Raw genomic sequence first — 26354 nt, 5'->3', positions numbered from 1 at the left:
ACAATCCAAGAAAGAAGCCTGAACAAATAGGTCAAGACTAGCGCTAGACAGCATGCTTCAGTGACTACTCTGATTTTATTTTATGTTCCATTTAGTACATATGTAGCAGAGAATGCAGACTCTTATCTTGTGACCTGGAAAAAGAAAAAACATTTCACGTAGGGATTGGATAGGGGCGATAAACCATCTGACTTGCATCCTGATGCTGAGTTAAGCTTTGGCAATGCACCATTCTTAAGTGCAATTAGATCTGACAGTGTGAGCTGGTCAGATGAACAGCTTCTACAAGTGTAGGTGTTGGGATAAATAACACATCAGCGAAAGATGCCCACTGGGTGGCAAGGAGAAGCCTGAATGGACTGGGGGTGGGGGAGAGAGGGGAAGAGAGAGAATGCATCAGTTGGCACTAACTTGTAGGAGGTAACTGGAGGCGGGTATCTGGATTAGCTTCTTGCGTTCGATCCATGAAGATGTGCTGTTTCTAAATATATAATGACATTCTGAAACAGATGATGCTGTTTTTCCCACAGCAGAAGCTCTATATTAAAAACAAAAAATCCCGAAAAGCATCAGCTCTTTTAGTAGGGGCACTTATGCAACATCTATATAGACACTCTTCACAGTTCTGTCAAGGCTGCTGAGCACAAAATTAAAGCTGTGGGTGATATCCAACTAGAGAGGCAAAGATAAAGGACTCATAGTTGTTCATCCAAAGGCGACTCTGGAGTGTGGCTGCTCATCTCGCTTTTCAGGCTGAGGGAGCCGGCGTTTGTCCACAGACAGCTTTCCAGGTCATGTGACCAGCACAACTAACTGCTACTGGCGCACAAAGGACTGCGACCAAGTGCCAGAGCACACGGAAACACTGGTTACCTTCCTGCCACAATGGTACCTATCTTATCTACTTGCGCTGGCGTACTTTCGAACTGCTAGGTTGGTAGAAGCTGGGACAGAGCAACAGGAGCTCACTCCGTCACGTGGATTCAAACTGCCGACCTTCCGATCGCAACCCCAAGAGGCTCAGTGGTTTAGACACAGCACCACCTGCGTCCCTACGCTATCCACTAAGCCATATTTGAAATTAAAACCCATTGAAATCAATTGCCTGACCCAGAGGTTCTGTTAATATCCCCTTTTCAGGCAAGGTGGTGGACAGGGCAGTAGCCGGACAATTTCAGATTTGTTTGGAATGAAAGGAAAGATCTTGACCCATTTCAATCTGGATTCAGGCCTGGTTTCAGCGCTAAATCAGCTTGACCACCCTGGGTGATAACCTGTATTGGTAGAGAGACTGGAAAGGAGAGCGAGCCTGTTGATTCTTCTTGATCATGCTGCAGTCTTTGATACCATCAACCATGATGTCCTCCTGAAGTAGCTCTGCAGGTTGGGAGTTTGGAGATACAATGATATGGTGAGGAACAGTGGTGTAGTGGTTCTGTTCCAGTGCTGCAGTGCTGTTTTGAGAGAGCATCATTGGGGTGCTGCTGCTCAGCCACTGGGCAATTTTTCTATGTATTTTGCTCTGTCCTATGAGCACAGGGCTCTGTCTTGTCTCTATGCTGTTTTAGCATCTGGGTTCCTTGAGGGGAAAGGGCAGTGTCAGTAGGCAGTAATGGGCTGGATGAGAGCCAGTAAATTGGCACTGAATCCTGACATGATGGAGGTGTTGATGGATAGCTTTGGTGTTCGGGAAATGGAGAGACAGTTGGTTCTAGATAGAACCTTTCTTGCTGAAAGAGCAGCTCCTTAGCTTGTGGGGAAGAGAGGTGCTCTTCAATTTAACACTGGCATTGGAGACGAAGATGGCAGCAATGGCAATAAGTGCCCCATTTCCACTTCCGGCTGGTACACCGAGTACAGCTGTTCCCGGATCAAGATATACTTACTAGAAGAACTAATGTTCTGGTAACCTTGCAATTAGTCAACCATAATTTGCTCTTATAGACAGTTTGGAAGCTGCAGCTAATGCAGATTATGGCTGCGGGAGTTGTGAGTGGCATATTTAACTGGGACCATATACAAGTTTACCAATACTGTATGCTACTGGGGCCAATCCAGAATTTTGGAATTAATACATATAATGCTGATGATTTTGGTCCCAAATGCTTGAAGGTGTGTTTTCTTATCAGTTGTTAAGGTCTGTTGGGGGAAGCCCTTCTTATGCTACTCTGACCATCACAGCCCATTATGCAGTGATGTGGGACACACCATTAGTGGAATTACCTCCCCATAGGGATCCAGTTGCCATCCTCATTATTGAGTTTTAGGTAGCATTTGACCATTAATTAAGATGCCGTTATTAAGCTGCCTGTATTGTACTAATTAAATTTGATAGGTGGTACATTTTAAAATGTAATTGGTTTATGTATATTTTAATGTTTTTATTAATGGATTTTTTATTGTTCTGATTAGGTGTTGTAGATTTCATTGGGATCTTTTTAATGGTTTTAAAGTCAAATCAATCAATCAATCAATCAATCAGTCAGTCAGTCAATGGAAACTACAAATCTGAACATGCCCACATTCCTCTTGACTGCTTTAAGTTACAGGGAAAATAACAAATTAAGGGATGCCTGAAAGTACTGGCCTTCCTCAAAGCTGTCAGAACTAACTTCCTACCCCAGTGCTCTTCAGTGCTGATCAGAAGTTGCTTTATCCATACTGGTTCTCTTGGTTGGAAAAAATGGGAGATCCATTTTCTAGTGCAGTGTTTTTCAACCACTGTTCCGCGGCACACTAGTGTGCCGCGAGATGTTGCCTGGTGTGCCGTGGGACAAATTGAAAAATTCAAGAGAATTACTTTATATATAGTCAATATAGGCACAGAGTTAAATTTTTTAACATTTTCTAATGGTGGTGTGCCTCGTGATTTTTTTCATGAAACAAGTGTGCCTTTGCCCAAAAAAGGTTGAAAAACACTGTTCTAGTGCTCAAACTGGCTTCTAAAATGGATTCTGGAATCTTTCACTTACAAAGCGAAATTGAAAAGGAGCAGAGAACCCAGTATTCCTTTAGTCTACCAGTGTTTATGACCTCATTATGCAGACATAGCCAAAGGAAATGTTCTGTGTTTTCTTTTGAGAAAGCGAACAGAATCTTAGTTTCCTGAAGCTAAGTGGTATAACTCCCCCCCCCCTTAGCATCTCTTATCTAAATTGGAGCTTAAACGTGGGAGTTGCTTTTCTTTAATTGGGACAGCCTTTTAGTGCTTTGGAAATAATTAGTGTCAATATGCACATGCAATTAATATCTAGGAGTTGTTTTGGGGGCACCCACACAGCAGTTTCATTTTAATATTAAGTGCTCACTATAGCTGAGCAAGACCTCCTAGAGAGTTGAAGGGAAAATACAATTCAGCTTTTGCAGCTGAGGGAAGAATACCAGCACCACAGACCAGCTCCTTGCATTCAGCTTGGCACCACCCTTTTCTTGCATTTTATTCACCTGTCAAGGAGAGCAAATGCTCCAATGAGCAGTTTATTTGACATCCTTCCTCCCTGAAACAAAACTCTGGCAAAGTTCTACAAGCCACTGAATTAGTAAATACACATTTTGGGAATAGTGGTGATTATTGAAAACAAAAAGGAACAATTTATTGCTGGGGTTGTGTGTGTGTGTGTGTGTGTGTGAGAGAGAGAGAGAGAGAGAGAGAGAGAGAGAGAGAGAGAGACTCTCTTTCCTTCCTTTTCTGCTCTGCTGTTTACTGTCTTCCTCTTTTTGAAGTGCAAATTCTCAATGGAAAGAGGAGCACAGAGCATTCTGCATTACTCACTGGTTTAGTAGTCATTCTGTTTCACCACAGAAGCCCGGAGGACTGGAGTTCTAAGAAGGGACTAGATCTCTTTCACTCAAAAAATCACCACAATCCTTACCAGCTTCGATTCCTAGGATTCAAAGCAGTGAGAAAACCACAGCACCTGTATACATATAAAATCAATATAAAATTAGTAACAATAATATGCCCATGGAGTTTGAGTCCTAACATACCCTGCTGTGCTGTGTGAAGTTTCTGAAAAAACGATTTGATGTCCAGCTGCCGTGCCTTAAAAAGTACAGATTTCGTGAAGTGCTTTTGCTTCCTTAAACCCCCCTCCCTCACCCACTGCGGATGGGTTTTCAGCTGGAATTATAATTCTGCAATCAATACTTAATTCCCCATTGTCAACTCCTTTGAATCTTCCTTTAAAGTAATGGCTGGTGGGAGCGAGAGCTGTTACCAAGCTTGTCATTTTGATTACAAAATGAATAGCTATACTTCAAAATAAAATTTTAAATCCATATCACTGGAGGTAGGAGCAAATTTTCACACAATTGTGACACACACACACACACACACACACACACACACACACACACGTTAAATGTAAGAGCACTTTGCAGTAATTGAGTACTGTTTAGGTTTCCAAATGAATTCTCCACAGCTTTGGCTTTTCAGACCTGAAAGACAAGACTGAAATCGGATGCGTTGTCAGAAGGTGACTGTGAGGAGTTGAGAAATCTACCACTTGTCTGGTAGACTAAACACAGCTTTCATTAAAAATAAGGGTGGGTAGAGACACATAGCCTGAAATGGCCTTTAAAATACTTGTGACCCCTCTTGATTATTGATATACTCCATACTGAAGGGGATTTGGGAAACTTTGTACACCTCTGTTGACTTGTCTCCACAAGAGGTTTTGTAGTCTAATCCCCCTGGGTTTAAAACCAAGGTAATTAATTTGTATTTAATGGCATTAATTAGAGTTAAAACACTAAGAAATAATACCAGGGCACAAAGCCACATTGGGATTTAGGTGGAATCTCAAGCATACTTATTGGAAGTTAACTCCATTGAAACCACTGTGATTGACTTCTAGGTGTAGTAATTTGGATCAGGATGAAAGATACAGTCATAAATGAAATTTTTACTTAAGTACTATGGAACTCTTTCTGAATATTCAGGTTATAGGATTGGGCTATCGATGAAGGTGAATTAGAATAATAGAATTGTAAGGGACACCCAGGGTCATCTAGTCCAACCCCCACAATGCAGGCTAAAGCATCCATGACAGATGGCCACTCAACCTCTGCTTAAAAACTTCCAAGGAAGGAGAGTCCACCACTTTCCAAGGAAGTCCGTTCCGCTGTTGAACAGCTCTTACTGTCAAAAAGTTCTTCCTGATGTTTAGTCAGGATCTCCTTTCTTGTAACTTGAAGCCATTGGTTCGGGTTCTAGCCTCTGGGGCAAGAGAAAACAAGCTTGCTCCATTCTCCATGTGACAGCTCTTTAGATATTTGAAGATGGCTATCATAGGTCATCTCAATCTCCTCTTTTCCTTGCTTAAACATACCCAACCCCCTCCACCATTCTTCATAAGGCTTGGTTCCAGACCCTTGATCATCTTAGTTGCCCTCCTCCACACATGTTCCAGCTTGTCAATATCCCCCTTCAATTGTGGCACCCAGAACTGGACACATTACTCCAGGTGTGGTCTGATAATGAGAAAACATGCTAATTAATAAAATCCACTAAAAATAAAACCCATTCTCAGCACTCAACTTGCTCTGTCTGCCCACACACACATCCTTCAGATGAACATAAATTACATAAACAGTTCACTTTAAATAATACCGATAGTTTGGTTTAACAACGGTTCAAAGATCAACACGCCACATGCTGGTGTATAGGGAAGAATTGTGGCACTGTGCTCCCCCCCCCTGCTGCCACCATGCTACCAGAAACCAAGGTATGGTTTGGCTTAGCATAACATCCAAACCAAGGCTTGTCTCTCTCCAAACAAACAATGAGTGGTAAGCCAAGGACAAATGATAGTTATAGCTTGTGGTTTGTTTGGAGAGAGACTAACCATGTTCCTGGGTTTGGATGTATGGCTAAGGCAAGCCATGGGTCAGATCCTGGTAGTACAACAGGAAGAGGAGCAAAACAGCCGCAAGCTGCTCTTTGGGCAGCAGCATGCTGCACCTTCACATTTGAACTACAGTGGTACCCCGCAAGACGAATGCCTCGCTAGACGGAAAACTCGCTAGACGAAAGGCATTCACTAATGAAAGGGTTACTCGCAAGACGAATTTTCCTATGGCCGCGACTCGCAAAACGAAAATGTTTTGCGGTCCCCCCCGTAAAACCGCGCTTCCTCCGACCGTGCTTCACAAGACGAAATTTCCGCTATACGACAACACTCGCGGAACGAATTAATTTCATCTTGCGAGGCACCACTGTACAGTTAAGCTTAATTGTGTTTTCAAGCAACATGTGAACTGGGCCGTCGAAGGCTAGACCATGTCTCAGTTATAGAGCACATCTTTTGCTTGCAGAAATTCTGAGGCATCTCCATTTGGAAGGATTGGGTAGCAAGTGATGGGAAAAACATCTGCTTCATACCCTTGAGAGCAACTGAGCAATGATGAGCTAGATGAGCAATGGTGTGACTCAAGATAAATCAAGCTTCATACATTCCTAAGAGCAGATCTTATTTTTTCCTAAGATCTGAGACATGCAATCTCCCAGGACTAACATAGCACAGGTATTACCTAAGAACTTTGATCTAGTGAACCTCAAGGCACCTACTGCTGCTCTGATTCAAAGGTGCATGGAGTGACCAGAAGGGATAGCATTTTATTTCTTTGAGGTCCTGCTTGGTTAGCAGGAGATCTCAGGAGACACGTAGCTCTTTGTAGCATTACTGAGCATGGAAGCATTTTTCAATATATGCCAAAGGAACTGACTTAGAAACAGTTGTCTAATGTTTTGATAACCTTGTATCATTTCCTCTATTTGTGATGTTCAGCTGTTGCTTATCTAGTTAAAATGGCACCACCCATGCTTAAGAGGGACATGCCAGCAGGCTTGGAGGAACCCCACAGGTTGCAGAAGTACAGAAAATATTTGGGCAAATGAAACCAGAAGTTGGAGGGAGTGAAATCTCAAAAGGAATTAAATGAGAACTGAGAGATGATAAAATGATGCCCCTTTCCCTCATTTATTTGCTGAACATGCAAAATGCTTATGAATATTTTTGAGTAGCTGCATTAGATGGGCTGTGACCAGCATGTTTCTGGAGGGCGCAAGGAATGTTGTATGTTTATTTATTTCTCTCTCTCAGTGTTTTTAGCTTGCTCTGTTATCAACAGTTCTGTGCAGTCTGCAGTAATAAAAACAGTAAAATGCTACCAAGCCAATATACAGCACGCGCTGCTCTATCAAAGCATTTAAAAGCAAAACAGGATCTGAAACTTAACATTCTATCCAACTTTAGCCATATTTAATCTTTAATGAAAGCAATTAATTTTGAGTGCAATGAGAGTTGCTGTCAAATTCAACCCACATTGAAAAAGCAGCATATGCTTTTTCTGTATGTCTGTTGGGGAACAGATAATACTGATAATGAAAGGGCATAGGTTGTTTGTAGATTTCTGTGATGTGTATATAAAAAAGGTGTTTCTCAAAGCCCATTGCATATATATCAAGCAATATGCAGAAAAGGGCAAGCAAAATGAGAAAAGGGTTGGAAAATGTTCCCTATGAGGAAAGGTTAACGTGTTTCAGGTTTGACTGACATTTATAAAACCATGTTCAGTGTGTCTCTCTCATGATATGAAAACATGGGAAGGTGTAACCCAATAGTTGATTGGCAGTAGATTCGAGATGAACAAAAGAGATAGCTTATTCACACAAAATGCATAATTAATCTGTGGTATTAGCAGGGCTTTTTTCCTGCTGGAACTTGCCAGAACTCAGTTCCGGCACTTCTCAGGTGGGCACCATTGCCATTCTAAGAGAGTGAAAGAGGTGTTCATGGTGAGTTCTGACACCTCTTTTTCTAGCAAAATAGCACTGGATATTAGACTTTTGCAAGAAGCAGATATAACCATGAGTTTAGGTGGCTTTGAAAGAGGATTAGACAAATTCTTTCGGTGTTGCTTAACTACAATGTCACTGAATGCCCATTGCTGTGTGGCAGCGGCAGGGATTGCTGCTGCCTTTATGTCTAGTGTGGGGCTCCAAAAAACAACTGACTGGCCAATGTGGGATGCAGGATGCTGGACTAATGTGGCCAGAAAGGCTCCACTTACCCTTGCATAACTTCTGCAAACAAATGTGCAGGAAAATCATTTTTATGCCTTGAATATTTGACATATGAAAGCTGCATCTGTGTTTAACATGAGAAATAAAATTTCTCTTATTTTCCGCCATGTCTTTGCTGTAATGAGCGTAAAATTATTCAAAAAATCAGTCAAACAGCTTTAAGGTTATCCTGAAAGCATGACCTGAAGGCCACACTTTGAGTGTATGAGATAATATCATATATTAAAACATATAGGGATGCACATTCTAGTATGTAATAGTAAATGGTTTGTACTCCTAGAATAGACATTGTTATTCTCTGCCTCTCCTATTTTGTGCTATTAGTCAAAAGTCAACGGCTCCAGATAATAGTTCTAATAATTTTTGTTGTACAAAATGTCTTAGCAGTGGGATTTAGAGATTTAGACAATTAGTTTTTTAACTACAGAAAACCTCTTGATTATATTATACGTTTCAAGGACCTCCATGCAAAATGCACAATGAGTTGCCACAACTGACAGTTTGGGTACTGTGCTCGATTAGATGGGTGTAATTTCCAACAGTTAACCTTTCCTGTTAAGTGTATGTTTGAAACATTTATTTTCAGAATGTTTTTGCGCATTTTTCTATGACCTAGTTGGCATCTGGTTTGGGAAATCTATCTCTGCCACATACATTCATTTTCAGAGGGGTGCCATGAGACTCTGTTTTTATTCATTTACATGATTGCTCAGGTAAACCTTTTCCAGATGTCTTATTCACTTTTTCAGCATTTTTTTCTGGTTTAATCTTGCGCATGTTCAAATATGTTCTCAAAGCAAGGGTTAAGTTTGCTTTCATGCAGATCATGTAATAGTTTGTGTAAAGGCAGCAAAGTCATAGGCCAGGTGTCGGCAAAGTTTTGTGGCTTGGACTGGTTCACAGTCCTGCAGATGTCGTGGTGGGCTGGAGTGTGTGCGTGTGCATGTGCAAATGCTATTTCTGGCACTCCTTCCGGTGCGGAGGAGGCGTGCACAGCTTCCCATGGCTGCAGGAGCTTCATATATGTTTTATATGAAGTTGGCCAGCATCACGGAAGGCGGTCCCTGCTGTGCTCCACACTGGTTTAGCGCGGTGCACGGGAGCCAACCGAGTGGGCGCTGGGGGTCCATGGGCTGGTTAAATGACCCCCATGGGCTGCTTGTGGCCCATGGGCCTTAGGTTGCTGACCCCTGTCATAGGCCCTTCTCTCACACTTTGCAGAGGCAATCAAGTGAACATTCAAATAGGGAATGCACACTATATAAAAGAGCATAGATTTCCCACCCCTCTCCCCTCTCTCTTCTCCCCCAACCCTATACTGTATCCAACACTAATGTCTCATGTCAAATGTAACTGATTTGTAGAAAAGACTTCACAATCAGAACGAAGAGACAGTGTGTGTACTTTTGTAAACCAAGAAAACCTTTAACAAAAATTATTTGAAAAAGGAAGTGTTCCTAAAGTCAGACCATTGTTCATCTCATGGAATCTGCATTTTCTACCTATACCACCAAAACTGATACCACCTTCAAGGTCATATCTATATAGTCTAACTAAATGTAGGACAAAGATTTGTTTGGCACAGATGATACATCTTTCATCATAACACAGTGACACCAGCTATGTGAAAGTGCTGACAACAGCAGCACAGTCCCATCATATCTAAATTCATGGCACAATATAAATTATCACCATTGTCTTGCATCAATAGGCAAACACTTCCTAAGAACAAAATTCTAGATTGGTTACAGTTCCATATGTTACAGTGGTACCTTGGGTTACAGACGCTTTGGGTTACAAACACTTCGGGTTACAAACTCTGCTAACCCGGAAGTAGTACCTCAGGTTAAGAACTTTGTCCCAGGATGAGAACGGAAATCGCGTGCCGGTGGCATGGAGGCACTGGGTGGCCCCATTAAGTGAAAACATGCCTCAGGTTAAGAACGGTTTCGGGTTAAGAACGGACTTCCGGAACGAATTAAGTTCATAACCTGAGGTACCACTGTACTCGGGTTAAGTATGCTTCAGGTTAAGTACGATTCAGGTTAAGAACTCCGCTTAAGAACAGAAATCATGCTCTGGCGGCGCAGCGGCAGCAGGAGATCCCATTAGCTAAAGTGGTGCTTCAGGTTAAGTACGCTTCAGGTTAAGAATGGACCTCCAGAACGAATTAAGTACTTAACCCGAGGTACCACTGTATTTGAGAATGAGCTCTTAACTAAGCACACTTGGCTATCCAACCACTGATGTGATCAGCAAAGGGATACTATTGGGACAAGGCAATTGTTATTGTTGGCTGTAGGTTAAATATTGCCTTTGTTGTTGTCAACACTTCAACTTATTAGCAGCCAAGCCAAAAAGAGAGAGGTGAAAGACAGACCTGCAAAATTCTGCCCTCATCTTTCCAAACCTCAGGTGCTTTGAGTGCCCCCAAATGGAACAGATATTTCCAAATATCCAGTCTTTAGCAATCAATTTGCTAAACTCTGCCAGCCAAAAAATTAGAAGTTTTCTTCAAATACAATCCATGTAGTTTTGTTACATGGTTGAAAAAAAACTTTTTTAAAAAAGAGAATGATTTAAACATTAAGGCTGAACTATATGAATCTTTTGCACATTTGCCTTCCACATATTCCTGCATTGCACAAAAAAACATAATTTGATATTGTATCTGAACTGGACAAATTGTGGTTTCCACTAATTCTATTTTGCCCCCAAACTGGAATTAGATATTACAGTTGGAAAACTTTAGTAGGGACATTAGTTTGCCAGCTCTTCACTGTGTTTGCAGCTTGCTGCAAAAAAGTAGTGAGTGTAGCAGAGGATAGGCTCATGATTATATCTTCTTACCTATCAGCTCTATCTAATACGTATACACCATGGCAAATGACATCATCAATGTGATAAATAAGCAGCACTCCTCTTTCAGCAATGTGTAGCAATCTACACACATAATTGTATGATGGGGCAGGGCAGATCTTGTTGCACCAGTATTTTTTCTTTTGTAGTAACTAAAGAGCTCTTGCACAAGCATGCAAATTTATAGGTGATGCAGCTGGGTAGGGGAGGAGGAAACTTTAATTATAATCCTACCAATTGCTCCCATTCTCTGGCTATTGTGACACAGTAACTTTTCCAGTCATGTTTGCCTGGGGCACCAACATTTGCAACATTTTAATAACCACAAGGGAAGAAACTGAAAATGTATGTAATAATTTATTTATTTGTTTATTGGATTTATATACCACCATATACCCGGAGGTCTCAAGGGTGTTTCACAAAACAAAAACAAAATATAAAACCACAATATATATCAAAATAAAACAGCAACCCAATAATCCCCCTCCCCCCCAAACCCCACATTTTTAAAGGGCATAGCATGTCAATCAAATCAACCAAAGGCCTGGTTATAAAGGAACATTTTGCCTGGTGCCTAAAGGTGTATAATGAAGATGCCAGGCGATCTTCCCAGGGGAGAGCATTCCACAGACAGGGAGCCACTGCAGAGAAGGCCCGTTCTTGTGTTGCCACCCTCCGGACCTCAAGGAAGGAGGCACATGAAGAAGGGCCTCAGAAGATGATCTCGGGGTTCAGGTAGGTTCATATGCAAAGAGGCAGTCCTTGAGGTACCTTGAGGTATTGCGGTCCTGAGCCATTTAAGGCTTTATAGGTCAAAACCAGCACTTTAAACTGGGCCCGAAAACTAATTGGTAGCCAGTGCAGTCGGACCAAGATCGGTGTAATATGCTCAAACCGTCTTGTCCCAGTAAGCAACCTGGCTGCTGAATTTCGCACTAGCTGAAGTTTCCAAACCATCTTCAGAGGCAGCCCTACATATAACGCATTGCAGTAATCTAACCTTGAGGTTACCAGAGCATAGACAACAGTAGTTAGGCTATCCCTGTCCAGATAGGGGGATAGCTGGGCCACCAGCTAAAGCTGATGGAAGGTACACTGGGCCACCCAAGCCTTCAGAGGAAGTGTAACCCCATCAGGCAGGCGATCTCCCACCCACCCAGTCTAGGGAACCACCCACTAACAGTGCCTCATCTGGATTGAGTTTCAGTTTGTTGGCTCTCATTACCGAGGCAAGACAGTGGTCCAGCACTTCTACTGCCTCACCTGCAGATGTAAAGGAGATTCAGAGCTGAGTGTCATCAGCATACTGCTGACAACGTACTCCAAATCTCCAGATAACCCCACCCAGTTGTTTCATGTAGATGTTAAACAATGTGGGGGATAGAATTAAGCCCTGCAGAACCCCACATTGAAGGTTCCATGGGGCTGAAAAGCATTCCCCAAGCCACACCTTCTGGAACGACCATCCAAGTAGGACTGGAACCACTGCAAAGCGGTGCCACGCAACCCTAGTTCAGACAGTCACTCCAGAAAGATACCGTGGTTGATGGTATCAAAAACCGATGTACAGCCAGCCAAGTGCTGTCCTGTGTTTACCATAAAGCAGTGCTGTGCAGATTTGGAATGAGAAGGAGGTAATGAACTTTTGGGATCCAGAGTTCACAAAAATATGGCAAAAGGAATTGGTCCCCGTGCTTTGCCTCCCATTGCAGGGGAAATACAAACCTGGATATTCAGTAGTGCTTTTTCTAGGTTACTGGACCTATGGGAATTGGTGGGTGAGAGGAGGTGCTGGCCCAGGGCCTGCAAAAGACAGTGCACTGCCTGAGATGGGCAGCTCCAACCCTTCCTCCTGTTGTGACCCCCATGGAGACTTCTGGCAGGGCTGGTCAGAGGGGAGGAGCATTAAGAGGAGATGTGAAATTGGATCCTTGGGGGGGCCCAGTGGTCTGGGAAGTGGATAGTAGGGAGGGGCTCAGTAGGTTGTCAGGAAAGAAGCCTACCTCTGTATCTTTGGATTCTGCTACTGAATTATGTAGTTTAGGAAATGGGTGAGGTTCTGCTTCCTTCTGCAGGAGAAAAAGCTAGGCAGAATAGCAACTAAGCCATATTAAGGTTTAGCATTGCAGGGAGAGTCTACGACAGACACTGTGAGGAACTTGGAAACTGGCAGTAATGTGGATGGTTTATACTGTATTCCACTGGGCTACTATTATCAAGTTCTTTTAGTAAATATGCATACAGTCTTGTTGAAGATACACTGTAGCTTAATACTTTTGGGATGGTTTTGAGTTCAACAGAACTGCAGGCCACATATCACAGACTTTCCCGTGTTTTGGGATCACTGCAGTTTGTGAACTTGGGCAAGGAGTTCTTTGTTCCTTGTGTCTTCCCTGGTTGACTGGATCTGTGGACTCTCTGATCAAAGAGGCCTACTCTTATCTTGTTTCTTTGCTAACAGATTTCTCTTCTTTCCTCCCCCCCACAAAAAGCTTATCAGTAGATTTGGTCTTTATCTTTTTAACGTGCAGTTCTCACATGCTAAGGCATATCTTTTGGGAATGTTTTGGTTGTTTTATCCCACTGATAGTGATTTTTTAAGGGTGGTAATGGTGTGATTTTTGCTATGATTCTTGTGTTATACTCTTTTGTTTTATTATTGTGTGGCTTCTTCTGGGACCTTCTGGTGAAGGGTAGGTAATGGATGATAACATAAATTTGTGGCCTTGTTCGCAGAGAACATGAAGGGGTGTATGTGCTTCAGTGTTGGAATTGTTTCTGCAGTTGAGAAGTAGATAGCTAAGAGTCTATCAAGCAAGGGCGAAAGTGTTGGAATAATGTTACCGTATCGACCTGAATATAAGCCTCACTTTTTTCCAAATTCTGACCATGAAAAGTTAAAGTGCGGCTTAAATTTGCGACCTTACAGAGATGGGCTTTTACAATATTGCCGCTGAAACAGACATACGGTAAAATGGAATGGATGTGAGTGCTTGCGGAATTTTAAGGGAGTGGCTTATATTTGGATATTGCCTTTTTTTCTTTTCCCACCTTGAATTTTAAAGGTGCTGCTTATATTCGGGCCAATACAGTATTTCCCATTTTTTGAGCTACTGGTACCCAGTACCTGAAAACAGACTGATAGGACACACACCAGTATTATGTCTGGTGGAAGAGAACCTCCATTTCTTTCTAGCAGTGACAGAACATTGCTTGTGTGGGGAGGACTCTCAATGTGGATTCCCATGTGATTAGGTGCTTCCCGTATTCTCTTCACACTGCAGAAGCTCCCTCCTATGCTACAAGGATAGCATGATAAGGGTACCTTTGTGGTACTTGTGGGTTGAAGGCGAGGCTTATCCTGAAGCAATCACCTAATCATGCCTCCATGTAACAAACTCAATACAGATCCATTCAACCTAACCAGCTCTCCTTGGATTTGTAAGAACAATAATTTAGAGGGGGGAAGAAGACTGCGTCTACCTGTTCTCCTCTTTGTATTACCTACGCATTGCAATCTATGCTCGATTTGTGAGAGGAAAGTGTTAAACCCTCTTTCACTCCTTTTAATTGTTGCTTCTAGAGAAACAGCTTGAGAAAAAGCTGGAGATTGCCCTCCGGCAACCTAGGGAAGAGAAGCTGTTATGCAATGAGCATATGGATCCTGTGGAGTTTCACGCAGGTGCAGGTGGAGATGATGTATTTTTGTAGAGCGGAGGTGATTTATTTTTGAACTTCACTTCCAGGAAAGTTGTAAAATACCTGGTAACATTTCATATTTTGGAAGGCTTTGCACACAAAATAGCTCTTAAAAGTTAAAGTACTATCCTCCCTGGATCAGCTTTGGCGTTTGTTTCCAGCAAATAGAGTTTCTGTTTTCATAGCAATATATAGCACACATCCTGCCAGTCCTAAATCTTTTTTTCTTCTTCATGGTCTAATGGAGTGGCTGAGAGTGTGTGTTATGAGCCAACAAGTTTAAATTCAAATCTCACCACATGCATTAAACTTAGTAGATGGCCTTAGCAAGTGAGTATTCTGTTAGGCTCAGTGCCCTACTCTCCTCCAAACACCCAGTACTGTATGGTGTTTGCAATATGGGCAAATAATAATGCATAGGATGGAGGATAGTAAAAATTTGTCTTATGGGCCTCTTTTAAGAGCTGCTGAGAGGTAGGTGAGGTATTTTGAACACTTGAAGCTATATAAATGCTTAATGGTGTTATTTTTTTTAAGTGTTGCATGCTTAAAAGGCTGACTCATCGTGTGCTTTTTTGACCTTTCCTGCCTGCCTTCCCGAGTATCAGCTCTCCTTCCTCTGTAGTACATTCAGTTCTGTAGAATTCGCAGAGCTGTAAAGGAAATGCAGATAATCTGTAATAGGTGGCCTATCACGTACTCATCAGTTTTTAACTTGAGCTGTCCTAGAACATCACCATCCTTGTGCACAAGAGTGGGGAGGTGTCAGTAGTTTTGCAGAAGTACCAAATGAAACAAAAGACACCCTTTTCAGAAAGAAATCCTAAATTTACCTTCATTAATTCCACCACCATACTTACTCCATATTGATAGCTATACGTGCATTTCTGATTGTATCCTTCATGTGTTTCTGATTCATTCAAGTCACCTTGTGTCAGGGCCATTCAGTATCTACTTGCTTCCTCCCCATGTGAGTTTTTAGGTGGGATGCTCACAAGCTAAGAATAGTAGGCTACATGCTTCCCATACCTGGAATGGGAACCTATGGCCCTTCAGATGTTGTTGACTCCACCTTCTGTCCATCCTTGTCCTTTGGCCATGCTGGCTGGGGCTGATGGGAGTTGGGAGGCCAATTACATTTTGGAGAGCCACAGATTCCCTATACCTAGTCTACAGCAGTCTACACTTAGTCTACCAGTCAATTGCGGGATGTCCCTGTTTGATCCCGGTTGATCGTGGGACCCTGATGCCCCCCTCTCCAAGCTCAACAACTTTGTCTTATCCTCACTAATAAAAGCTCAACAAATTTGGCTCATCCTCCCTAATAAAAGCTCAAAAGCTCAACAACTCTGGTCAATCCAATGGGCAGATCACTGCCAGTTTATTTAAAGTGGGAGTAGATCGCAGTCTCTTGGAAGTTGGACACCTGGTCTACACCATAAAAAAGAGGGTGTCTGTACAGGGCTCTCCTTTGCTACACCTTATACCAGGAGTTCCAGAATCACTTTGAGGGGGTTTTCAGATTAGGCTAACTGCTTTTGAAAAGCTGGCTGCAGCAACTTTGCAGTCCTTGTGCATTTCAGTACAGTGGTACCTCGGGTTACATACACTTCAGGTTGCATACGCTTCAGGTTACATACTCCGCTAACCCAGAAATAACGCTTCAGGTTAAGACTTTGCTTCAGGATAAGAACAGAAAATCGTGCTCTGGCGGTGCAGCGGCAGCGGGAGGCCCCATTAGCTAAAGTGGTGCTTCAGGTTAAGAACAGTTTCAGGTTAAGATTGGACCTCCAAAATGAATCAAGTACGTAACCAGAGGTACCACTGTAATATAGTATGTGAAGCAGAACTAATTTTTTTTATTATTACTTAGAATTTCAGCCAAAGGTTTTGGGCTAGTAGTCACTATGCAACCATGAGAATTCAATACACCTGACGTGTATTTTCTGATGTGTGAATGAGCGAAGCATTTTGCAGATCTGAACATGGAGCCAAGTGTCTTATGTGCCCAAAATGATCTTAATCAAAGCCCACCTGTTTAATGCCTGACTCACTCGCTCACTGTGAAACTGATTAGTTGTGAAATATTTTTGTCAAGGGATAATTTTATGTGACTTTCAGATGATCTGCTTTTAACTGAAAGTGAGAAATGTGTTAATCACAACATTTTAAAGTGCCTGTAGGAAATGTCATTGGTTTCTTAGTGTTTATGTAAAATATAAACAGTTTAATACGTTACAGAGTGGCATAAGGTGAACACAGCCTCATTGTGTTCAATCCAAAAATACTGTTTTGCCTCCAGAATTGACTTTCGAGACATGAAACTTTTTGCAAGCTTATTGCAGAACCACCCTGTGCTGTGATCATCATATGAAAGATGGCGCAATAAATAAATAAATAAATAAATAAATAAATAAATGGTTTCCATTTATTTCCTGTGCAGAAGGCCTTCAGGCTTCTGCTAATTTACTCCATAGTTTAGGAACTTCTCTTTAGGGTTCTATTTGCCCCAAATACGTAGCCATGTATTAGTAAGGAACAGTATTCAGCAAGTCCCCCCACCTCACATAATTAGTGACTTCTGAAGTTGTTATGTGGTTTCTTCCTCATTGTTTCATGTATCTTTTAAAGTTTATTTCAAAATAAAACCCCACATTTAAAAGAGAGGTTATCCCATTTACTGCAGCAAATAACCACCACCACCTTACATTATATACCTATTTTATTGTCCAGTATGAGCACAATGTGGTGTTGTTTATCGGTGCCTTCATGTGGTCCTGTCCTAGACAATATTGTAGGATGCTCTGCACTTTTTGGATTGTGTGGCTGGAAGCAGTATTGCAGGGCTGTAATTCTCAAGTCCTGGAGAGATCGGGAATAATTTTGAACTATCAAATCCATTCTATTCGTATGTAACAGTTTAAAATATCTCTTAATATCTCTAGTTAATATTCTGCTTCAGTAGCCCTTATTTAAAATGCACTTAGATATTATTGAGCTGTACTAAATGTAGTTCAATAAAATTATTATTAAAGTAGACATCTAAAAAAAAATAGAGATGATAAACAAAAATATGGATATTTCAGTAACCTTTACTTAGAAACGGTGTTTAAAATACCAAGTAACCATTTCATAATGATGGAATTAGAAATTAATTACATATAAGGATGACCCACTTTTTCTAATAACCAAGCACAAGAAGCTTTTAATCCTCCTCAGAGAGACTCTTATTTTTATCCTTTTTGACAGCTTGGTCTAGATTAACCACAGGGGCTATGTCAGTCTAATACTGACATTTGCACAGTAGTGAAATGAGGCTTGCTATGTATTGGTAACCAGTCATCCCAAAAGCAACCTCTTGGAATCTCTCTTCCCACCCACCCTATTTAACCTCCCACCCTCCTTTGCTGTGGCTAAATTATATAGATAGATAGACCATGTTCTAATGGGTTGCTCTAAAATCTCCTCTCTAAGTGTGTTCCAGTGAACTAGGAAATTATTTTATGATGTTGGGAATTGCCGCAGTTCAGTGAATGATAAAGAAGAGAACAAAGCCCTCAGTCTTCAGATTGCTGAATATAGGCTGAATACCGGGAGTAGAGAAATTAGGATGATGCAAGACTTTGCATTTTGGACTTGGTATCTAATAGAAGAAGAGTTTGGATTTGATATCCCGCTTTTCACTACCCGAAGGAGTCTCAAAGCGGCTAAACATTCTCCTTTCCCTTCCTCCCCCACAACAAACACTCTGTGAGGTGAGTGGGGCTGAGAGACTTCAGAGAAGTGTGACTAGCCCAAGGTCACCCAGCAGCTGCATGTGGAGGAGCGGAGACACGAACCCGGTTCCCCAGATTACGAGTCTACCGCTCTTAACCACTACACCATACTGGCTCTCTAATAGGCTTTCAGGAAGTCACACAAGACAAGACTTCTGTCTTGCGTACCTCTTTGCAGTGGTGCAGTGGACCGGGTGGACTTATTGGGAAAGTGGAGAAGCTCAGTTGTGGGCCCTCATTCTTCTGAGTGGGACTCATGGATTCCACCCCAAAAGCCTGCGCTGATGACTCCAATCTTCTCTGTGAGAAAGGGTTATGTCCTATGCAGTGGTTACATACGCTTCAGGTGCATACGCTTCAGGTTACATACTCCGCTAACCCAGAAATAATGCTTCAGGTTAAGAACTTTGCTTCAGGATAAGAACAGAAATTGTGCTCTGGCGGCGCAGCGGCAGCGGGAGGTCCCATTAGCTAAAGTGGTGCTTCAGGTTAAGAACAGTTTCAGGTTAAGAACGGACTTCCGGAACGAATTAAGTACGTAACCACAGGTACCACTGTACTTTTCATGTCATGCTATAGCATATGTATAAGCATTAGTTTGATTTTTATGGGCGGGCAGAAATGAAAAGTATATTCCAGTATATGTGAATTATTATTCATAAGCAAGTATGCTGAGCAGACTCTCCATCAGCCAGCAAACCATTCACAATTTTTCAGCATTCAGAAAGCTCTCTGCTCCAAGTGGTGTGATTGTTCAGTCCCATTTCAAAGGGAGCTCTGCCTAGGGAGCAGCTGTACCACTTAGCTTTGCTCAGAGCACCCCAATCAGATTTGTAAGACATTCTCCTTGATCCGCTAGCTGGGATGCTTGTTTTCTCTCCCCACTTCCTATCCCATGGAAGTGCTCTATGAACTACTTTGCATATATTTTAAGAATATGTATTTGACGTTCTGAAACTACCCTCTAGCCAGAAAGAGATGGAAATTTGACAGCTTTTAACATGCATGTACTTTGGGGAATAATAGTAAAGTGATAATCTGAAGAGATATCAAAAATGAATTGTCGTATTTCAATACATCTATATTAGCACTTCCCCTCTGAATTTTCAGGGGCAATCATCATTCCATTGGAGGGTTGTTTTTCTCCTCTCACTTTTTTGGGGTGGGGGTAGTGGAATCTTTTGTTCATTTAAAAAAAGAACATATTCTGCAGCTGTTGATTATTAATAAGATGCAGAAAATATTTTGAAATGGCAACCAAAATGCTTTATTTTATCTGTTTGTTATTCCAGACTTTTGCATATGATAGAAAAAAGTCCCATGCAGTTGAATGGTGACTATTTCTAAGCAATGTTTAGGTACTTTATGCCTCAGTTATGATATACAATAGGCACACAAATTAAGTTGTTCCGATTTAACATAGCAATTAAAAACTTGTGGATATCATCCAGTATTGGGCTTGGTTCCAAAGAAGCGTTAACAGAACTCAGCCCATGCAATAGAGTCTTCCTATCCTCTCCTCTTTATTGCACCCCCTGTATCCCCCAAAGATATGCCTGAGGGTCAGGGGATCGTGCCATTTTAAACAACAGCAAAACCTATTATCAGCAAAGGCCAGCTTTAAAAAAAGGTGGCTTTTTGTGTTTTCATTTTCAGTGAATATAAATTATCTTTTCAACTGGAAAAATTAATTTATTAAAATAGATTTTAAAACTTACGTACATGCTTCAGTCTCTCACACTGACCATAATTAAGGGTTAGAAATGTTGCATTGTTTCCAATAAATATATTTAATCACTTTAGAAATAAAACTTACATGTATGTAATTTTATTTTTTTTAATGTATGTTTTAAAACTGCCGATTTAATTAATATTTTGAATTTCTTTCGGTCAACTTGGTTCTTTATAAACTTTTTCTGAGGATTAAATGTATATTTTCTGCTCCGTGTAACTGCTTAGAGGTTTTTGCAGTTAAGCAGTATATAAATTATGTTAAATAAATAACTAACAATTAAGTTTTAAAAGAGTAATCAATGGGTCAGTCAGATAAATTAAATAGGTATTTTTACATGGGGCAGTGAATAACTTCATTGGTTTTGAAATGGAGCTTCTTTTATATTTAGGCAAAAGAATGGTACTAGAATCATTCAAAAAGTGTGCAATAACTATATTGAGACATCATTTCTCCACAATGTTTGCTTTTCTTTACTGTGTTAATACAGGATGTGAATGCAGGTGAGGGGAGTGAATTTGCGGACAGCGGGATTGAGGGGGCAACGACTGACACAGACCTCCTTTCTAGACGTTCAAATGCTACAAACTCCAGCTACTCTCCAACGACCAGCCGGGCCTTTGCTGGCAGCGACAGCGGCAGCTCTTCTACTGGAGATGGGGCTCGTCAGGGAGTCTATGAGAACTTTCGGAGGGAGTTGGAGATGAGTAGCACCAATGATAACTTGGATGAAGCTGGGTCTGCCCTGAGTGATGAGCAGAGCAGTGGGACTTTGAGCTCCCCAGGACAATCGGACATACTTCTTACAGCAAGCCAGGGGACGGTACGGAAAGCAGGAGCGCTTGCAGTGAAGAACTTCCTCGTACACAAAAAGAACAAGAAGGTGGAGTTAGCCGCACGGAGGAAATGGAAGCAGTACTGGGTTTCTTTAAAAGGTACTGTGAATGTATCCTTATTTTCTTAAGAGATCCGAGAGTACAGAAACTATTTTGTGGCAGTGAAGATCTTGTGTTACTTAAGCAGCTTACTTACTGGATGGGTCACGATATTTTGAAAGTGCAGTATAATGCACTAAGATAAAATGTATTAAAATAACTCTGTAAAACGCTTGTTGCACAACTAGGCATTACTTTTGTATGTAACACAATTTTTAAAAACAAGTCCAGTTTCGCATCCCAGTTTTAGGCAGGAAGCCCAGGAAGTGGTCTTAGGTCTGCCTCTTACGGAAACATGTACAAAAGAGTAGTTCTGGGGCTAAAATGTTACCTGGAGTTCCCTGGAGTAAAGAGAAGATACATACATGACATGTAAAAACCAAGACCCAAAATATGCCTGTCACACATGCCATTGCTCCTTCTTGTGAAGAGTTATTTGTACAGGGGATAGTATAGGTGGACAGACAGTAAAAGTTACAGGTGGGTAGCCGTGTTGGTCTGCCATAGTCGAAACAAAATAGGAAATTCTTTCCAGTAGCACCTTAGAGACCAACTGAGTTTGTTCTTGGTATGAGAAGTGTGCATGCACACGAAAGCTCATACCAAGAACAAACTCAGTTGGTCTCTAAGGTGCTACTGGAAAGAATTTCCTATTTTGTTTAGACAGTAAAAGGTAATGGGAACTGGCAAGATACAACATGGAGCTTATCTAAGCATGTCTTTATTTCCACTGGCTATTTATTTTCCCTGCTTTTGCTGTAAGCATAATTTCAAACCCACCAGAATTCTTCATCCACTTTGATCTGCAGATGAAAGTGAATGTTAGAAACCAATCTGTGACGGCAGTCCTTTAAAGTAAATGCTTTGGCTCTTCATCTATGGCCATTTGGCTCTTCATATAGGGCCAGTGTGTCTGGCAACTGTAGCCAAGGTAAGATGGTTCTGAATCTGCTCATATGGAACGTAGGTAGTCTTCTTGCGGTTTTGCCTCTGCTTCTCCGCTTAAGATGGAACATGTATTTGAAAACGTTAGGGCTTGGAAATAGGAGTGTGAGAACCACAGTTCTGAAAAGTCTTATCTACTCCCTTAAGCAGGCTGAGAAAGCTGAGGACAAGCAGTTACCTAAATAGGTTTACTTGATCTGTTTGGGACGATTCCTTCCAAATTAAAATACATTTTCTAATTCTATCTATTTAAGTATTGAGACCAAAGTAAAACAAAAAATGAACCCTGAACGAAGCAGATCAAAAGGGGGAAGTCACATTGCAACCAAGTTCTGTTTTATATTGTTCAGAAAGGTCACAAAAGACGGGAAGGTTACTTGCTGAGTCCAAGGAATAAAAGGTGGGCCTTGTGATTTCACTATTATTCCTTTTGGTAATGAGCATTGCCTGGAGCAGCAGTGTGTAGAAGCTGAATGCATGTTAACATTGCAACTGAGGTCAGGGAAACAGATCAGACACTTACCATGGCTGACTGAGCAAAGGAAGAGGCCATAATCATCCCAGTCCAGGCAGCAAGAAGGGAGAGTGTGATGGTGTGGTGCAAATAAACAAAGAGCCATCTGGAAGGAAAGAAGGGGGGAAGGAGGAACATAAAAGAGGTGTTACTTTAAAGTGTGACTTACACTGATTGTTTGTTTCTTGGATTACCAAGGCTTAATAACATTCTAATAATGTTTGTATTTAGGCTTTGAAGTTAACATCTGCTGTGTCTTGCTGAAAAGTACTTTTTGCTGAAAATATTGTATCTGTAAGTCTTGGGTTAACATGGTAACCGCAGATTACTTGACAGCAGAAAATCTATGTAGAATTTTAAAACCAAACAAAATTAGAATTTTGCGTTAGGCAACCAGAGTGATGTTTATTATTATTTACATGATAAAGCATGAATGCTTTCACTGCAACCCTATACATATCTATTCAAAACAAGTTACATTGAGTTCAGCGTTTCAGGAGGTTTTTAATGCTTGATGCTTTTATTATGTTTTTAGACATGCTGTAAACTGCCAGAGACTGGGGAAACCCAACCAAATGGGCAGGGTATAAATAATAATAATAATTATTATTGTCATCGTCATCATTATCAGTGGTGCAGATAAGTAGGTGCAGGATTGCAACCTCAATTCTATCCTTCCAAGTTTTACAAGTCTACCTTAACTCTTAAGTAACTACTAGTTTCTGTGTTGATAACAACACATTGATCACCAGCTAAAATATTCTAATAGAGTGGAAACCTTATGGGTTGTTTTCTGCTGCCTTTTCATAAAATGAGCTCAGATTTATCTTTTCAGAAAATTTCTCAAAGTTCATTTAAAAAGTTTGGACTTCATCAGTTAGTAGCATCCGCTCCACCCAAATAGAATATATTTACTTTTACACATCTAATTGTGTAAAACATGTACAATTGATGCAAGAAATGTTTTTCAGACCATAGTTTTAAAGCATCAGTGTATTTGCATGCTAACTTTCCCCTTTTCGTAGGTTGATGCATAAAAAACAATATGTTAAATTGTGCCTATGGGTAAAGGCTAACATGAATTTGGGTTCATATGTAAAAGTGCAACTCAACGTATAATTTCCTGCATGTGAAAAAGTGGGTTGTAGTCCAGAAAATCCAAAATAAATTTGTTAGCCTTTAAGGACTCCTTAAAAATTATTTACATGCTGACTGTTTATTCACCTCCATAAAACATTGAAACTGGCATCAGTTTTATTTTAGCCTTTTAAATAATTAAAGCCAATCAGTTTCAGGTCTGTTTCTCCTTAACAACTGGTTTTACTTTCACTTAATATTGGCCTGTTACTTTCACAAATTTATTTGCAATTTGACCTGCCTTTAACCCCCATAGCCCCCTGGGAGGAGCTGAGTTTATAATGCCAGTCCACCTTGGACCCACAGAAGAATTAACCTGCATCAACCATTATATAGATTGATTGAGGCTATACTCATATTGCCATAGGCATTGTAGGGGCAATATAAATTCGACCATATGAAATTTTGAAACCATGCTAGGACAAACGGAAAGTTCCTTTCCATATCTCCATCTCCTTAGGACGGCTTCATGCATTACAGCAGTAGCATGTTTGCTTCTGTGTCATGGAGCTGCTTGTAGATCAAGACTAGAAATGCCACGTTGAAAATAAAACCTTTGGTTCTTCAAGTCTCAGAATTGCTTTTGAGTCACACAAAAGTATTTTGAAGGTTGAAGGGTTGCACATGAACCAGTCTAGACCTCAGGAAGTACTGGCAGGGGTATATTTGAGGATAATATATGTTGTAGCTTTATTATTGTCTAGGCTAGTTGTAACGTTACTTTTGTTAGAGATCTGTAGAATCCTGGCCAAAGAGATTTTTAAAAATTGTTTATTTTAAATTTCAAACCAGTGCTAAGGAAAAAATGAATACTTGAAGAACAATATCAGGTTTGAAGGGCCACAACTTTTTAGCAATTAGTTTACACAAATATATTCAGCATTTATAAAACATATATAAATGTATATAAAACATATTACTTTCTGGAGCATGCTGTACAAATGAGTACTGTGATTAAGGAATTTCAACTGTCTAAGCGCTCTTGAGAAAGAGACGTGTAGAGAAACCCATGATATGTGTGAAAAACAGTCACAGAGGGTCACAGATTATAAATTGCCTATGCAATGTCGTATCATGCTAAAGCATTCTTTTTCTGGAATCATCGTCATTTTCCGTTTCTGTTGTTCAAGCTGAGAGTGCTCTTTGCTAATTGGGCCAACACACAAGATGGATTGTAGAAAGAGTCTCAAGGTTTGCAGAAATACAAAAAAGCAAGGGGGAACCCTTGCAGAGAGCTCAGCAGCCACAGCATACTGATTAACTCTTGGAGATGGGGATAGGAACCCAGGTGAAATGGAATGGGGTATTATGAAGGAAGGTGTGAATGGTTGAAAGCAGCACTCCACACTGTTGCAGGTTCCATATGTGTTAAGATTTTTTATTTTTTGAAATATTGACATTGTATAGCTTGTAAACATGAAACTCGATGCTAAGCTTGATACAGGGTTGCAGTGTTATCTTGTTCAGGTATGCAGTTTCCTAATACTTTGCTGTTTTTCCTTAAGGATGCACATTATTCTTCTACGAAAGTGATGGCAGATCTGGAATAGACCACAACAGCATCCCAAAACATGCTGTCTGGGTGGAAAACAGCATAGTGCAAGCAGTGCCTGAGCACCCAAAGAAAGACTATGTTTTCTGCCTCAGCAATTCCCTTGGTGATGCTTTTCTGTTTCAGGTTTGTTCTGTCCTTGGTTCATTACATAATTGTTTTCTTTCTTTGCACTTCCTTCAGGCAAAGACCCAAATGGTGTCCCAGCAACTGAAAGATGGTACCTTCACACCTGATTATTTAGTGGCCTAATTATTTTATCAGCGGGTAGTCTTTGCTTTTGTAGCAGGTTCCAATACACTTCAGTGTCAATATGCAACCAAATGGCTTTGTGACTTTCTTCAGCTTAGAGTTGATAAAGATCTGCTTCCAGTTTCTTAGGGAGGCCAGACTATGTTATGTAGAGCAGTCACTATGTTGTGACATATTTGGGGCACCATCTTCTGCCACAAGGAAATAATATCTAGGATCTAAAGGGAGATGTGTAAAACGTGCAGTTAATATATTTAGGGTTGAGTAGATCTGGGGGAAATATACTTCACGGACCAATAATTCTTTATGTTGCAGATCAGTATAGAACACTGTGCTTCTCAGTACAAACTAGGAACACAGGAAGCAGCCTTATACAGAGCCAGACCGCTGGTACATCTATACTTTCTCCACCATTGTTTTTTATTGACACTTAGATACTGGATATTGGCAAACAAGTCCTAATATCTAAAGGCATAGGGGCTACAAAGCCTCAAGAGTTATGCTTTTGCCTTCTGTCTATCTTTTAAAAATTAATCTGTCTGCCTTATGTTTATTTTCCTATATGCAGTAAATGATAGTACCATAATTTACATTAATGGGGGGGGGGAGATTTTTTTCTTCCTTCATGCATGAAGTGCATTTTCCAAACTGGAGCGGCTACTTGGTTGGGCTGGGGGGTAGTACAAGAACATATGGAAACAGCATTAGTGTAATAGACCATGAAGACCCTCCCCAGTTGTATCTATATACTTCGACTGCTGCAAAATTGTACAAATGCATTTTGTTTGGGAAACCTCGATTCTCAGAAAACAAATGTGGAAGGGGCAGAAAGGTCGCATGGAGTGCATGGCTTTTATGGCAACATAG

The 26354-nt window shown here is 40.9% G+C and overlaps 1 protein-coding gene across 8 annotated transcripts in view; it reads left to right on the top strand.

Annotated features, from left to right (window-relative positions):
* The window catches only part of TIAM1 (TIAM Rac1 associated GEF 1), a 176710-nt gene that overhangs the window by 100268 nt on the left and 50088 nt on the right, over window positions 1-26354 (top strand). For all 8 annotated transcript variants that reach the window (XM_033146906.1, XM_033146905.1, XM_033146900.1 and 5 more), the window contains 2 exons: window positions 20643-21087; window positions 25189-25361. In XM_033146906.1, coding sequence (XP_033002797.1) covers window positions 20643-21087; window positions 25189-25361 — 618 coding nt within the window. The remainder of the gene's footprint in view (window positions 1-20642; window positions 21088-25188; window positions 25362-26354) is intronic.

The sequence above is a fragment of the Lacerta agilis genome, chromosome 4 (assembly GCF_009819535.1).
Source record: "Lacerta agilis isolate rLacAgi1 chromosome 4, rLacAgi1.pri, whole genome shotgun sequence".
NCBI lineage: Eukaryota > Metazoa > Chordata > Lepidosauria > Squamata > Lacertidae > Lacerta > Lacerta agilis.
The sequence above is the reverse complement of the archived record's forward strand: the minus strand, read 5'-3'. Positions and strand labels throughout refer to the sequence as shown.